The sequence below is a fragment of the Leptodactylus fuscus genome, chromosome 3 (assembly GCF_031893055.1).
Source record: "Leptodactylus fuscus isolate aLepFus1 chromosome 3, aLepFus1.hap2, whole genome shotgun sequence".
NCBI lineage: Eukaryota > Metazoa > Chordata > Amphibia > Anura > Leptodactylidae > Leptodactylus > Leptodactylus fuscus.
Genome location: NC_134267.1, coordinates 164,003,037 through 164,018,063, shown reverse-complemented (window position 1 = coordinate 164,018,063; position 15,027 = coordinate 164,003,037). Strand labels below are relative to the sequence as shown.

At 40.9% G+C, this 15,027-nt stretch overlaps 1 protein-coding gene and 1 non-coding gene across 3 annotated transcripts; both read left to right on the top strand.

Annotated features, from left to right (window-relative positions):
* Window positions 1-443: 443 nt before the first annotated feature.
* On the top strand, window positions 444-516 carry TRNAV-AAC (transfer RNA valine (anticodon AAC)). Its single transcript has one exon. It is a non-coding gene; the product is annotated as a tRNA-Val (tRNA).
* Window positions 517-763: 247 nt separating this feature from the next.
* Window positions 764-13,536, top strand: MYNN (myoneurin). Of its 2 annotated transcripts, none has more exons than XM_075268706.1 (8): window positions 764-874; window positions 2,517-2,807; window positions 4,372-5,081; window positions 6,650-6,809; window positions 7,576-7,754; window positions 8,893-8,976; window positions 10,011-10,097; window positions 12,838-13,536. In XM_075268706.1, exons 2-8 carry the CDS (start codon window positions 2,542-2,544, stop codon window positions 13,095-13,097), a joined length of 1,746 nt encoding a protein of 581 aa, XP_075124807.1. In that variant the 5' UTR covers window positions 764-874; window positions 2,517-2,541; the 3' UTR covers window positions 13,098-13,536. The 2 variants fall into 2 exon arrangements, with proteins under 2 accessions (XP_075124807.1, XP_075124808.1); XM_075268707.1 differs by lacking the exon at window positions 764-874 and adding an exon at window positions 1,910-2,012.
* Window positions 13,537-15,027: the final 1,491 nt, after the last annotated feature.

The window sequence follows — 15,027 nt, the reverse complement described above, 5'->3', positions numbered from 1 at the left end:
CAGCACAATGTTTTCAGCATCGCAATGTAACGCATTCATTGGTGAAGGAGCTGCCGGGTGACACGGTGATCTTTGGTACAGAGTTGTAGCCAAAGTCCCAATGAAGCCATAACAGCTCAATAATGGACATCAATATGAAAAGTCATCAATGGTCAACTCCCGAGAAAACCCTTTAAATTAGGGCAATGTGGCCACTGCGGCGCCCTTCAACAGGTCTCACAGAAATAGGTTTAGTAATGCTTTATCATGTTATGCGCCAGGAACTCTGTTCTAAGGTCTGTGTCAGATGTGAATGTAGCCAGAAAACCCTAGTAATGCTGAGGTGTGAGAGAGAGTTTACAGGACTGATGTACACTGTACATTTCATCTATTATATACAAATAATATAAGTAACATCATCACCCCTTCTATAGACAGGCAGGCACCAATGTGCTCCTATGTGAGTTTCCGTAGTGTAGTGGTTATCACGTTCGCCTAACACGCGAAAGGTCCCCGGTTCGAAACCGGGCGGAAACATGTTTTGTTTTTTCCCCTTCTCCTTTCCCCTAAGTAATTGATATATTTCTAGCTCGTTCCCTGTTTATTTAGCATTGTCGTGTTTTGTACACTCTCTGCTTTCTACAAATCAGTTTATTCACAGTACATGTTTGTCGATGTTTTATGTCACATTTCCCCTATGGTATCTCCCCGGCTCTTTCTATTTTCTCTTTCGGGTCACATAACCATACCATACATACAATACGTCCCTATCAGAAATCCTGCTCATTGCCAGAATCTCTCCGCTCCGAGCAGCTAAGAGTTAATGAGCACCAGTGACGTCATCCCGGCCGCGGCTGACGACGTTCCGGCTACAACAATGGCTGAATAGAGTGAGGTGAGCGCGGTGCGGTGCGGATGCTGGGGGTTGTCCTCCGGGGGTATCCCGGCCTGGCAATGTACACACTCCTAGTGCCTGTCATTCATTGTAGTAGTGTGTGCACGTATGGACTGTGGCCATAGCAGCTATACAGGGACTAGAGGTGGTGTCATCTGCTAGCATATCAGTACAATGCCAGGGGTTAGCAGTCCTGCACTAGTAGTACTGCCATTGTTCTGACCACAATAGTCCCCTGACTGTGGCCACATCATGGTCTGCAGATAACATGGCAGCTTACTAAATCCTGTACATTCATCTTTAGTATATTGTATATAATGACTGTTTGATGGCGTCCTGACACTGGAGAACACTGGTCATTGTAAGGGTTAATGGTGGGGCCTGAACATATAGACAACCTGATTTTACCATATTGCCATAGTGTATCTTCACTCACCATCACTGTCATCTGGGGAAGACGTTTGTTGCTAAACATTCCTCCAGCAGGGGTCACTGCAAAAGAACTGTATCATGTGGTGCATGGATGCCCCATATTCTCCTGATACCCCTCAATAATGTTCATATAGACAGGAGCTGTCATCTTCAGATCCCGTGTACGTGTTGGCTCACCAGGACACCCCCATCTATATAGATATCATGTTGGTCCCTGGCTTGGGACCTTTCTTTTTGAGCTATAGCAAATCAATTCTGTAAAGATCAGCTCCAGCTCTACCCCTTTAACTAAATACGGTCCATATAATTCTACGTTTTCCCTGGATGTGCCTTAAATTATAGGCCCTCATGTTACTGGGATTCTCATATTACATGTGTACTGTACATCCTGGCCCGACCACAGGTCTACACAGACCTAAACTTAGATCATCATATGATGCCACACACTACTAGATCAGGTCAGTATATCCATGTTTAAGCCAGGACGCACATCCATAATATGAACATTAATAGAGTTAATACACTCATCTGTAAGGGCCATGTAGCAACTAGTAACAAACTATATCATATATCTGTATAGTGGGACCGGCATTGCAAAATCTGCTGCAGAAATCTTCCTGTTCTCAGCTAGTGGAAAATCAACCATCTGCCTCCCATTGAAAATAATGGCTGCCAAAACTTCCGTCCTGTGAATTTATCCCTAGAGGTAACAAGACTTGTTGCGCATAAGTAACATGGTTCAATTCCATCTTATAACTGTAATAGAACTGTAGCGATTTTAAAATGCATTGCCCGCCAAGGGGTCTAAAAATAATGAAAAAAAAGTTAAAAAATTAAATCCTAATTAATGGGATAGGTCATCAGGTTCCGAAAGCTTCTAGTGGATGGAAATCGCGTTCAGCACTTTTCCTATTCTAGTATTCAGAGGGGCACAGTGCCGCACTCCCAGTCACTGCATAGGGGTGGTTATTTGGAACTGTAGTGCCACTCACTTGAATAGGAGAAGTGCCACATGCACTTCTCATCCACTAGCAGCTTCTAGAACAGCTGATTATATACGGATCATATTCTGTTAACCTTTCCTGTGGATAAGTCATCAGTATTTGGGGCTTTACAACTTCTTCAATTTAAATAAGTTGTAAACTACAGTATTTACCTTGGATGCCTTTTTGTGTGTTGTCTGTAATCTTCTCCTTTTATTATCTCCAAGGTAAGGTATCTCAGACCCTGCTAACATGGACCATGTTGAGCACTATAAGCGATTGCTAGACAAATTAAAGAAACAGCAAGAATCAGGCTTCCTGTGCGACTGCACTGTTTTGATCGGTGACATCCAGTACAAAGCTCATAGGAATGTATTGGCTTCTTTTAGTGAGTATTTCAACACCATTTTTAAAGACACCTTGGACTGTAGTATACTTCTGGACCAGAAGCAAGTGACACCAGCTGCATTCCAGACAATGCTGGATTTTATTTATAGCGGTGACTTACATTTTGACAGGTGAGATGCTTGTTTAATGTTGCATACGTGTACTATGCAAATTGTAGTTGTTACTGATGGATTTATTTGTTTTTTTGAAGGGTATTTTTAATACTGATGGCCTATCATTAGGACAGGTCACCAATATTGAATGATCCTTATCATCCTGTATCTCAAGCATTCAGAATTACCAACAGGAATCCACTATCCTTTGCACCCCCTACTACTTATCATATGTCACTTCTAGCTTTCCCCCTCTGATCAGAAGTCTTCTCCATTCATTTTAATGGGTGTGCCAGAGCTAATCAAGTGCTGTACTTTGGTTATCTCCAGCACTCCCTTTGAAATGAATGGAGAAGTTTGTACTGCCCAACCATCACTCAGCTCAAAACAGGGGGCAAAAGTTACCAGTTCTCTTGGTCATTGGGGTTTTGAGTGGTTGGACCTCCACTGATTTGCAAGTTGTCACCTAGCCCATTGATAGGGAATGACTTTCTGTGTGGAAAAATCCTTTTAGGCTAAGGCCCCACGCTTTTTTTGTTGCAGATTTTGCTGCATTTTTTTGAGCCAAAGGCATGAGTGGATTGAGCAGAAGGTATTTCCCTAAAGAGCTTACTATATATTTCCCATTCCTTTTGTAGTCATTCTTGGCTTTGACTCAAATAAACTGCAGCAAAATCTGCAAAAAAATCAACGTTTCTGCAATGTGGGGCCTCAGCCTTAGACTGAGGCCCCACTTTGCGGAAACACAGCTTTAGTTGTTGCAGATTTTGCTACATTTTTTGAGTCCAAGTCAGGAGTGGAGTGAACAAAAGGGAGAAGTATAAAAACTTCCTATATATTTCCCATCCCTTTTGTAGCCATTCTTCGCATTGGCTCAAAAAAACCCACAGCAAGATCTGCAACAAAAAAAGCTGCGTTTCCACAACGTGGGGTTTCATCCTGAGGCTAAGGCCCCACAAGACGGTTAACAGCTATAAAGCACAGCAGGAAAAACCGCGGCAGGAACACATCACGGTTCTTCCCGCAGCGCTTTGAACAGAAAATTTGCAGAGTTTTCCAACGCGGACTTTCTGTTACAATTATATCTACGGGAAAGCTGTTGGCATTTCCGTAGGTATATTTGACATGTTGCGATTTCCAAAACCGCACCAGTTTTGGAAATCGCAGCATGTCCACGTTGTGGTTTTAAACGCAAAGTGGGCATGGGATTCGCATGTATCCCATCCAATTGCAGTTACTGTAAAACGTTGCGATTTTTCCCGCAGCATTTCTGCCATGGGCAAATCGTGGCATTTCCGGCCAATGGGGCCCGAGCCTAAAAGCAACTTTTGCTCGTTGTGGAAGGATAAAGCAGGTGCGGATAAGTGTAGCTAAGCCTGAGGGCACTGTGTCATTCATTGCTGTAGGAGGGGATTGTGGTTGGCAATGTTATGGAGTCATTGTTTAGTTAAATTGCTATTGGGAAGGCAAGTTATAAATTATAGGAGCCCATTACCCAAGCACAGCGTGATGATCTGCAACACTGTGCTATGAAATGCCCATAGTAAATCAAATGCCACTTACATTGCTGTATTTTCTACAGGTGTCATTTAGAAGAAATTCTTCCTGCAGCCGAATACTTGAGGTTAGAAGAAGTAGTGTTGACATGCAGATCCAAACTGGGCTGTACTATGTTGGAGAAAGCCTGTGCCACAGAGCTGTCTCCTGCAGAGGATTGTCCTGATGGAAATAAACATATAGCAATAGCAGACAAAACAGAAGAGATATGTCGGACTAAGAAGATTCCAAACAGAAAAACTGCTAGGAGCACAAAATGGAAAAGGAAAATAACCTCAACCCAAAAAGCTCCAAAAAAGTCAGCGGTGCAGCAGAAAACTGCGTCAGACTGTCTGTCTGTAAATAAACTGGGAGAAGCTTTAGAAGAGCATCCCACTCAGGATAAGGATAACTGTTTGCTGTCAGTCACTACTGAACTAAACTGTGGAAGTCTTGTATCAGATGCTGCATCAGTGAAGCAAAAACTAGTCAAGTCACCACAAAGTGGTGCTCTGAAGGAACACTGTATGGCTAGTATTACAAGTGCATCTAACATGTGCAATATGGAAGGTGTTGATCAGAAATACTTGAAAAATAAACCTACGTGCAATACTTGTGGGAAAGTTTTCTCAGAAGCCAGCAGTCTGCGGCGGCACATGCGGATCCACAAAGGTGTTAAACCGTATGTCTGTCATTTATGTGGAAAAGCTTTCACTCAGTGTAACCAGCTAAAAACACATGTAAGGACCCATACAGGTAAGACCATTAGGTTTGACTAACTCACTTGCTTAAACAGTGTTAAGCTGAAACCCCACATTGCGGAAACGCAGCTTTTTGTTGCAGATTTTTCTGTGACTTTTTGATCCAAAGTCAGGAGTGGATTTACCATAAGGGAAATGTCTAAAGAGCTTCCTTTATATTTTCCATTCCTTTTCAAGACACTTCTGACTTTGGCCCAAAAAAAAGCAGCAAAATCTGAAACCTAAAAAGCTGCGTTTCCGCAATGTGGGGCCTTAGCCTTATGGATAAAGCCCCACGTTGCGGAAACGTAGCTTTGTTGTTGCAGATTTTGTTGAAGTTTTTTGGACCAAAGCCAGGAATGGATTGAGCAGAAGGGAAAAATATAGGAGCTTCCCATATATTTCCCATTTCTTTTGTTGCCATTCTTGAATTTGGCTCAAAAAAACGCAGCAAAATCTGCAATAAAAAAGCTGCATTTCCGCAATGTGGGGTTTTAGCCTAAGACTAAGGCCCCTCAGTGCGGAAATGCAGCTTTTTTTGTTGCACTTTTTTGAGTCAAAGCCAAGAATGGATACAAAAGGAATGGGAACTCTATAAAAAGTTCTCATACTTCTACATTTTGCTCATCCACTCCTGACTTTGGTTAAAAAAAAAAAAAAATTGCAACAAAAAAAGCTGCGTTTCACCATCATGGGGCCTCAGCCTATGGCTAGAGCCTCTCGGGCTGGAAATGCTGTGATTTGTCCCACGGCGTTTTACAGTACTTGCAAAGTGGATGAGATTCATTTGAATCCCATGCCCACTTTGCAGAAAAAATCACAGCGACCGTAGTGGTTTTGAAAATCGTAGCATGTCAGTTATATCTACGGAAATGCAGACGGCTTTCCCATAGATATAATTGTAACAAAACGTCCGCGGAGGAAAATTCTGTGAACTTTCTGTTCAAAGCGCTGTGGGAAGAACCGCAATGCGTTCACGCCGCAGTTGTTCCTGCAGCGCTTTAGCGTGGCGGTTCTGGCCCATGGGGCCTTAGCCTAAAGGGGTTTTCCAGACTTATCAAGTGATGAATTATCTTAGGATAGGGTAAGGGTAGTGTCGAACACCTGGTCCCCTCTTATCAGCTGTTTGAAGAGAATGCAGAATTTTGAAGAGCACTGTAGTCTCATCATGTTAAACCAAGCACATCATAGTAAATTTTAACAGGGGCTGTGCTTGGTATTGCAACTCAGCTCCTCACTTGAATGGGACTGAGCTCAGAACAGGCCACATTACCAATGAAAGTGAAGCAGAAGGGGTGCTTAAGAAGTGTGGCTACTTCCTCTGACAGCTGATCCACGGAGTTACGTGTGTCGAATCCCCACTAATCTTCAATTGATGACCTATCCTAAATATATAAATCTGCCCCATTGTGTTTTTAAATTCAAATCTACAAAAGCTAGGACTTTTTTTTTCAGCATAAAGAAAAATGGCTCAAACTGCTGTATCTAAAACATACAACATATATTGTACGTTGCAGAGAGATGTAAGAACAACAGAAATGGAAACTCTCATTTGATCAATTTCATTTGTGGTCTGGTTTTTAGGAGAAAAGCCATATCAGTGCAAGCTTTGTGATAAAGGATTTGCCCAGAAATGCCAGTTGGTCTTTCATAGCCGAATGCATCATGGGGAAGAAAAACCATATAAGTGTGATGTGTGCAATCTACAGTTTGCAACTTCCAGCAACCTAAAGATTCATGTCAGGTCTGTAACTGTAGTAATAGTCTAACAGCTGTGCCTGAATTATGTAATATGTCTCTTCTTCCATCCACACTTTGTTAGGGTCTTCCCCATTTTTACACAATTCTCACCCAAAATGATTGTAGTAGTATAGATAACAAGAAGTTTTCTCCATTTCTTGTTGCCTTTCTTTTTATACAGTCTTTATATGCAGTTGTGCTGTTTGTGAAATTTGTATTTTATGCTATGGGCATAATTCATTAAGACTGGGGTTTCCTATACCAGTCTAAATCATTTCATCCACTGGCACAAGATGTACCGGAGGTATTAAGAGGCTCCACCCCCTTAATATTTCTGGCGCACCTTGATAAGTTCCACATGCCAGAAATCAAACCTACGCCAGCCATATACCAGGTATAACTTACACAAGTTTTCTGGAGGGAGTTATAGTAATTCTGACAGACATCTTGTAATAATAATACGTTTTAATTATATAGCGCCAACATATTCTGCCGCACTTTATAAATTGTAAGGTTCAAGTACAGACAAAAAGATACATTACAGAGAAATAGTCACCACAATGGGACTGAGGGCCCTGCTAGCAGGAGCTTACAATCTATGAGGTAGAGGGGGTCACACAAGAGGTAACACATATATACCAGCCAATATACTGCCGCTTGATCTATGGTGGGGCAGGAGAGATCCCTACATCAACATATTCAACTACACTGCCTGATTTGCTGTATGACATTTTGCCTTTGCTAGTGAAGTTTTGCTTTCTTCTTATTAGAAAGCACAGTGGAGAAAAGCCATACGTCTGTGACAGATGCGGTCAGCGATTTGCACAGGCTAGCACCCTGACCTATCATGTGCGCCGACACACAGGAGAGAAACCGTATGTCTGTGACACCTGTGGAAAAGCATTTGCGGTCTCAAGTTCTCTAATTACTCATGCAAGGAAGCATACAGGTAACAAAATAGGGTTAAGTAGTGTGAACAGTTATACAAGAATAAGGGGGTATGTTTTAGGTATTTTTATGTCACTTTCAGTCCAAACAAGCATTAATATTTTAGACCACCCCAAAACAAGATACATATATAGGGTATGTAACATAGAATATGGTTATAATCTAAGATGTTAACCTTGAATACTGTATCACATTATTGACTATTATATTACATCTTTGAATTGATCACCATTTGGTTTGGCCTTGGTGTCTTTAAAGGGGGATTACCATATTGGCGTTTATGATTCTATCCATACAATATGACATAAATGGACATAGGTATATAACGTCCCTCAGGGTCGTGGCCCAGACAGGAGTGGAGGTATGGGGATAAGCGCGCACAAACACCAATGGTTAGCCAGGAAATCTTCCAAACCTTTATTTCAATAAACAAGCACAACGCGTTTCGGGCTAGTCGCCCTTCCTCAGGTGCATTGACAACTCAGGCTGGCCGCCTTCAGAGAATGCTATTGATGCGTGTACACGTCTACACGCATCAATAGCATTCTCTGAAGGCGGCCAGCCTGAGTTGTCAATGCACCTGAGGAAGGGCGACTAGCCCGAAACGCGTTGTGCTTGTTTATTGAAATAAAGGTTTGGAAGATTTCCTGGCTGACCATTGGTGTTTGTGCGCGCTTATCCCCATACCTCCACTCCTGTCTGGGCCAAGACCCTGAGGGACGTTATATACCCATTTTTTGCTGTGCACCTCGGTTCACAACAGGGGAAGTAGTCGCTGCCATTACCATTCTATTCTGATTAATTCTACTAATTGTGACAAATTGTCACGTGAAAAGGTAAGAGGCCTTAATCTTGGTCTATTTATCTCTTTACGTGCGGATATACTACACAATCATTGGCGCTCGGTGTTTCTCCTCTTTTTTTGTTTTGTATAAATGGACATAGGTCTCACCAAGCCCCATAAGTTGCTTAAAGTAAATGAGAGAGAGTCTTGCATGTGTGAGCCACTCAATTCAATGATACAGGACTTCCAAATATAGCCAAGCAGGCAGCTTTCGTTATTTCTTATACTTCTGTGATAGTGATCAAGTAACATATCCCAATGTAATAACCCTTTACTGCACTCTGTGTAATTGTAGGTGAGAAACCTTACATCTGTGGAGTCTGCGGAAAGAGCTTCATTTCTTCTGGAGAACTTAACAAACATTTTCGATCTCATACAGGTAGGCGAATACTGAAAGTCGGTTATATAGTTTTACATAAAAATTTCACTAGAGACACCTATATATCATTCCCTATCTCCACTGTTTTCTTACTGGAGCCACAGAGGCTAAAATCCAGAATCCTCACCTGCAAGGTGGAGAACTTTTCAGAACAAGGCTGGCAATTTACATTGGACAGCTGTCAGCTGAGCAGTTATAAATTTGTGGAAAATGGGGTACAGAGTGGCACTCGACTCCGAAAGACTTACAATTAATTTGGGTGGACGATCACTAGGGAACTGACCACCTCACAAGTGGAAACCATGTAAAAAAAATGTGATGGCACTCCCTTTTTATTCTGCAAAAAGTGTTTATTCACAATACATTGTAAGGTGCGACGTTAACGTTTCGGGAACTTGTCCCTTCATCAGGCATTATTCCAGAGACGGGTAGGCTAAGCAGGTGATGCCATACGGTAGTATGGGAAGACCCAATGGTGGTTGGTGAGAATTGTATCTGTGGCTAAACAGTTATGTCTCAGGACCCTCTCAATACAAATCCATGTTTGGCTTGGCTGGGCAAGCTTGTGTTCGCAATAGGGAAAGTGAAATCCGCTGCCAATCTCCTACGGCATCTGCTCTTCTTTTTTAAAAGTAAAAGGATTGGGCATATTGAAATTTGGCAGTTCAATTCTTCTTTCCCCTGACATTTGCTGTTGGGTTAGAGCATGGAGGCCTCTAAACATATTAGATGATCGTGCGACTTTGCAACAACTGTGGGTTTAGCTAATATACATTGCATGTGTATGGCCATGTTAGGTTGTGGAATTCTAAGCTTTTACTTGTACCTGGAGTGATTGTATACGGTAAGTCTTTAGAAGAGAATTAATATATAAAGGACAGTGAGAAGATTATGTGAGTATAGAACTGATCAATGCCGAGCGTTCTGAATTGCTTATTTTCAATTTTTGTAATAGCACCACAAAGGGCATAGTAGAGTATAGCACAGGTTGTTGTGTACACAACATAACTTTCTACCTACTGTTCTGAATATAGGAGAAAGGCCTTTTGTCTGTGAAGTCTGTGGAAACTCCTATACTGATGTGAAGAATTTGAAGAAACACAAGCTGAAAGTGCATCATGGTAAGCTTTATGCCTATATATTTTATGTATTATTTCATATATGTACTGTATATTACTTTAATTCTTTCTATAATTCTTTTTTTGTAAAATATGAAACCATTGTGCTGCTCTTACCTTACCCTGTACTTCCAAATAACAGTCTCGTCTTAACCTTCGAAAGCTTGTCCAAGATTAGACAGATATGGCTGCTTTCTTCCACTCTTGAAACATATGTATGATTTGTTTCCGCACCAAACCTATTCATGGGTTGTGTGTCGTATTACTATAAGCATTATTGAAACGACTATGGCAGAGCCATAATTTCACAACATTTGGACTAGTGTGATGTTGCTTTGGGAGGAAAGCAGCCGTGTGTTTATAATCCTGAACAACTCCATTTAAGATTTAAAGGCTATGCACAGCTTTGTCATGGAAATGATTCAGCTTGTGAGACTTGGATGTATATTTTTCTAACAATGAGTATATACTGAATGCTAGCCAGGAGCACTGTGCTCTTAGACTTATGTTGGAAGAAGCAGGCCAACTAGATTTGCAAAGGTGTTAAAGAGGACCTTTCATGTCCTCCTGCACATGCGGTTTTATGTACTGCTACAAAGCCCAGCTAGACTGTCAGGAATATTCTGACAGTGGGCTAAGATCGATGCCGAAACTAATGGCACTAGTATCTCCAGCCCGCGTGCACATAATGGGGAAGCCAACAGTGCACTGAATTCAACACACTATTGGCTTTCTAGTAAAAGGAAAATGTTTGTTTTGGTACCGTGTTAGCCAGTGGTTATAAAATATAAAAAACAAAAAAAACTTTGCAAATCTTCAGTAGGTGATACCTTTTTTAATGGCTAACTCATAATGATGACAGAATATGACGTTTTGAAGCTTTCCTCTGAGCTTCTTCTTCAGATATAACTAAAAAACACTCTGTAGAGGCTGCATATTTATAACTGGACACAGGGCTAGAATTACAGGAGGGAGGGGGGGGAAGAGGCTTATTACTATATACTTATAACAACAAACAATCAATTGCCAGATCCCCCAGTTCTTATTTTAATGGCTGTCTTAATGATGTGTATAAAAAGACATAAACTCACGTGAGATGTTCATCCCATTGTCCAACGTCTGGAATAGGGTCATGGCCTTGTACTCATAAATCAGTCGCTGTTTCCTTGATTTAAAGTTCCCTTTTAAGATCAAGATTTTCATGTCATTGATGATGCTGTGGTGTTCCTGGCAAAAATGATTTGGCACGGGAAGATCAGTTCTCTGTTGTTTGATTGTATGGCGATGTGAATTAATTCTCATTCTGAGTTTCTGACCAGTCTCTCCAACATACAGATTTTCAGTGGAACATTTGGTGCAAATGATCAAATACACCACATTAGGTGTGTTACAGGTGAACGTACCTGGGATTTTATATTCCCTGTTAGAGTTTGGTATCTCTATCTTGTCAGTGGTCAGTATGTGAGGGCAGGTCTTGCACCTCTTCTGTCCACATGGGAATGTTCCTTTGTTAGTTGGAGGTGACAGTGAGCTGCTAATAATCATATTCCTGAGGTTTGGTGGCTGTCTGTAGCATAGGAGAGGGGGGTCAGAAAATATGGATTTTAGACGGTTGTCTTTTTGCAGTAGTGGATGTAATTTGCGTGTGATTCCTCTCAGCGTCTCCACCCCCCACCTGGAGACGAGATAGAGATACCAAACTCTAACAGGGAATATAAAATCCCAGGTACGTTCACCTGTAACACACCTAATGTGGTGTATTTGATCATTTGCACCAAATGTTCCACTGAAAATCTGTATGTTGGAGAGACTGGTCAGAAACTCAGAATGAGAATTAATTCACATCGCCATACAATCAAACAACAGAGAACTGATCTTCCCGTGCCAAATCATTTTTGCCAGGAACACCACAGTATCATCAATGACATGAAAATCTTGATCTTAAAAGGGAACTTTAAATCAAGGAAACAGCGACTGATTTATGAGTACAAGGCCATGACCCTATTCCAGACGTTGGACAATGGGATGAACATCTCACGTGGGTTTATGTCTTTTTATACACATCATTAAGACAGCCATTAAGATAAGAACTGGGGGATCTGGCAATTGATTGTTTGTTGTTATAAGTATATAGTAATAAGCCTCTTCCCCCCTCCCTCCTGTAATTCTAGCCCTGTGTCCAGTTATAAATATGCAGCCTCTACAGAGTGTTTTTTAGTTATATCTGAAGAAGAAGCTCAGAGGAAAGCTTCGAAACGTCATATTCTGTCATCATTATGAGTTAGCCATTAAAAAAGGTATCACCTACTGAAGACTTGCAAAGTTTTTTTTGTTTTTTATATTTTATTGGCTTTCTAGTGGTATATAAAACCACATGAAAGGTCCTCATTAAGGCACCATGCACATTTATTTAGCTTATTTGTATAGTGCCATTATATTCCAGAGCATGACATGACCATAGTTGTGTTACTTATATTATTTCCTATTACAGAGCCCTAATTGTGGATAGTTTACAAACTCATTCATTTCTATGGCCCCCATAGACACGGCCATAGTTTTTACAGATCAGTGTCCAAGCATTAGAAGGAATTTGCTAAATATTTGTATTTTTATTTATGTATGGGATGAGGTCTTTTTTTGGATCCATGATTACAGATGACATGTTGAAGCCATTCCGGAGAGGGGGAAGCGTTTCTGATACTTTCTAAGAATTTTCTTAATACAGAATTGAATACATTTTCAGGAAACGAAGAGACAGATGAAGCAGAACCTACTGAGAGCCTCAATGAGGAAGACACAGGAAAGAATAGTTCAGCTCCAGACTGCCTAGACTTGAAGCCATCGGAGTTGTTCTTACCTCTCACTCTCCACATTGGCCCAGAAGACCAACAGATGTTGCTACCTGTTACAGATAATGCGTGTCTTTCTTCTGATACCTTGCTAAGGACATCGGTCAACAGCTATTCAGAACCACAGTTTATATTTTTACAGCAGATGTACTGACAAATAGGTATCTAAAACCACATAAGTTACTTTATCTAGCAATACTGTAGGGTAAGTCTAGGCTGGAGTTTTAGAGCTGCACTTTTTTGCTTTTAGAGTAACATTTTATTTGATGTGATGTAGAGGTATAATAAATATACCTTAATACAATTTCCTTGCAAAGTTTTCCCATCATATTGTTATTTGCCAGAGATACTTGCTGTGACGTGTTAGAATGTTTACAGACTGTGTTCAATGGACATTTAGACCTAAATCTGAACCTTTCCTTCAGACATATTGTCAAAGACAAAAAATAACAAAAACACCGAGCAGACCGTAGTGTAGTATTCTTAGATTATGGTATATTCCTAGTTAGACAAAGGAGCTCACCTTGGAGGGTTGTGGATCTGAGCCACAACACTGTTTGCAAATGTCAACCCACAAAATGCTTCTCCTAGGTCGAGGCAGCAATGTTCCTGACACCTTAAAGGTGTAAATAATAGAGGTGAAGGACCAACAACTCCGATCCAGTGGGAATCCAGGAGTAAGGAACTGCGCTCTCTTGTTTGGTAAAATAGCAGAGAGTTTTTGAAGTAAATAAAATTGAATTTGCTATTTTACCAAACAAGAGAGCGCAGTTCCTTACTCCTGGATTCCCACTGGATCGGAGTTGTTGGTCCTTCACGTCAGACATATTGTAGTACTGCAAATAACAGCAGTGGATTCCCAAGCCACTGCGTAGTCACACTCTGTTAGGGAAATGGTGACAAATACTAGGTGATTGGGCGACCTCCTTTAGGCCAAAAAAAATATTACAACTTCTCACTGTCCTCTCTCCAGTGTAGGGAGTATACAAAATTTGCACAAGAAATCGCAGCCCATTTACCGGGCTCTTTAATTGACAACCTGTACCCCTCCCATTGCTCTATCAACAGTTGGATACCAAACAACACAAATTTTATCCCCACTGTGTTGAACAGTCTTTTGTCTGATTTTTACTGTTTATTTCAGGAACGTGCAGAAAATTCAGCAAACCCTGTAGTTCCTTTTTCCTCTGTTTACTTGTCTTATTACTTGTATCATTCCTTATATTCTTTCATTCTACTGTTACTTTAATGTCACTCTGATAGAACACTAGTTATTTTTTTTTTTGTTTTTTGTTTTTTTAATCCCAACCAGAGTTGGGTTAGACATGTGGAAAAAAAACCAATTTGTCTTTAAATACATAAGCATGTGAATGCTATTGTTAGCCGCTCTCTTTACAACAGCGTCAGAAACCCTCACTGAGGATTCATTAGACATTCTGGTACTCTTAATAACAAGAATCATTGTAGTCTGCAAAAAAAAAATTCTTGCTGTCAAAATGAATTGAAGCCAATTGGCTCCTCAGTGTCAGTTTGCACCTCTTTGAAAATCAGATCTGAAGCAGCATTATTAAATTAAAAACACTAGTCTGAACAGAGCCTTACTTTTCCAGAGGGGTTGTCTAGTTCTGTGTAAATCCTGTGTAAATAATAGTATTTAATTAAATAAGTTCTGCAATTTCCAATATAATTTGGGGTTTAAAGGGAGCCTGTCACTATGAAAATGCTGTCCAGTTTGTTGAGTACATTGATACTGTATGTGGATTTGTGGGAAAAGATACATAACTTGTAGAAGGAAACTGTAACTGATTTCGAACTTGAGTCCAGTGGGTGGAGTGACTTGATCGTTGGTAACCTTCCCTGTATAAGTTCTCAGTCATAACTGACACACTGAAGCGGGAGCCCCGCCCACAGGACTCCCAAGACTCAAATGAGCAAGGATTCCAATCAATTTTCCCACAATGCCATATATCAATCTGCTCAGCTATATCTGCTCTATAACATGCTGCTGGCAGATCAGCTCACTTGTTTAATATGGCAGCTTTCCTTTAACACTCTTTTGCACAGTTGTAGTTTGATGCAATGTA

Coding starts and splice junctions, on each gene's coding strand:
- MYNN (XM_075268706.1), top strand. CDS start 2,542: ATGGACCATGTTGAGCACTATAAGCGATTGCTAGACAAATTAAAGAAA. Junction 5,082..6,649: donor ACATGTAAGGACCCATACAG/GTAAGACCATTA, acceptor TCTGGTTTTTAG/GAGAAAAGCCATATCAGTGC. Junction 6,810..7,575: donor AACCTAAAGATTCATGTCAG/GTCTGTAACTGT, acceptor TCTTCTTATTAG/AAAGCACAGTGGAGAAAAGC.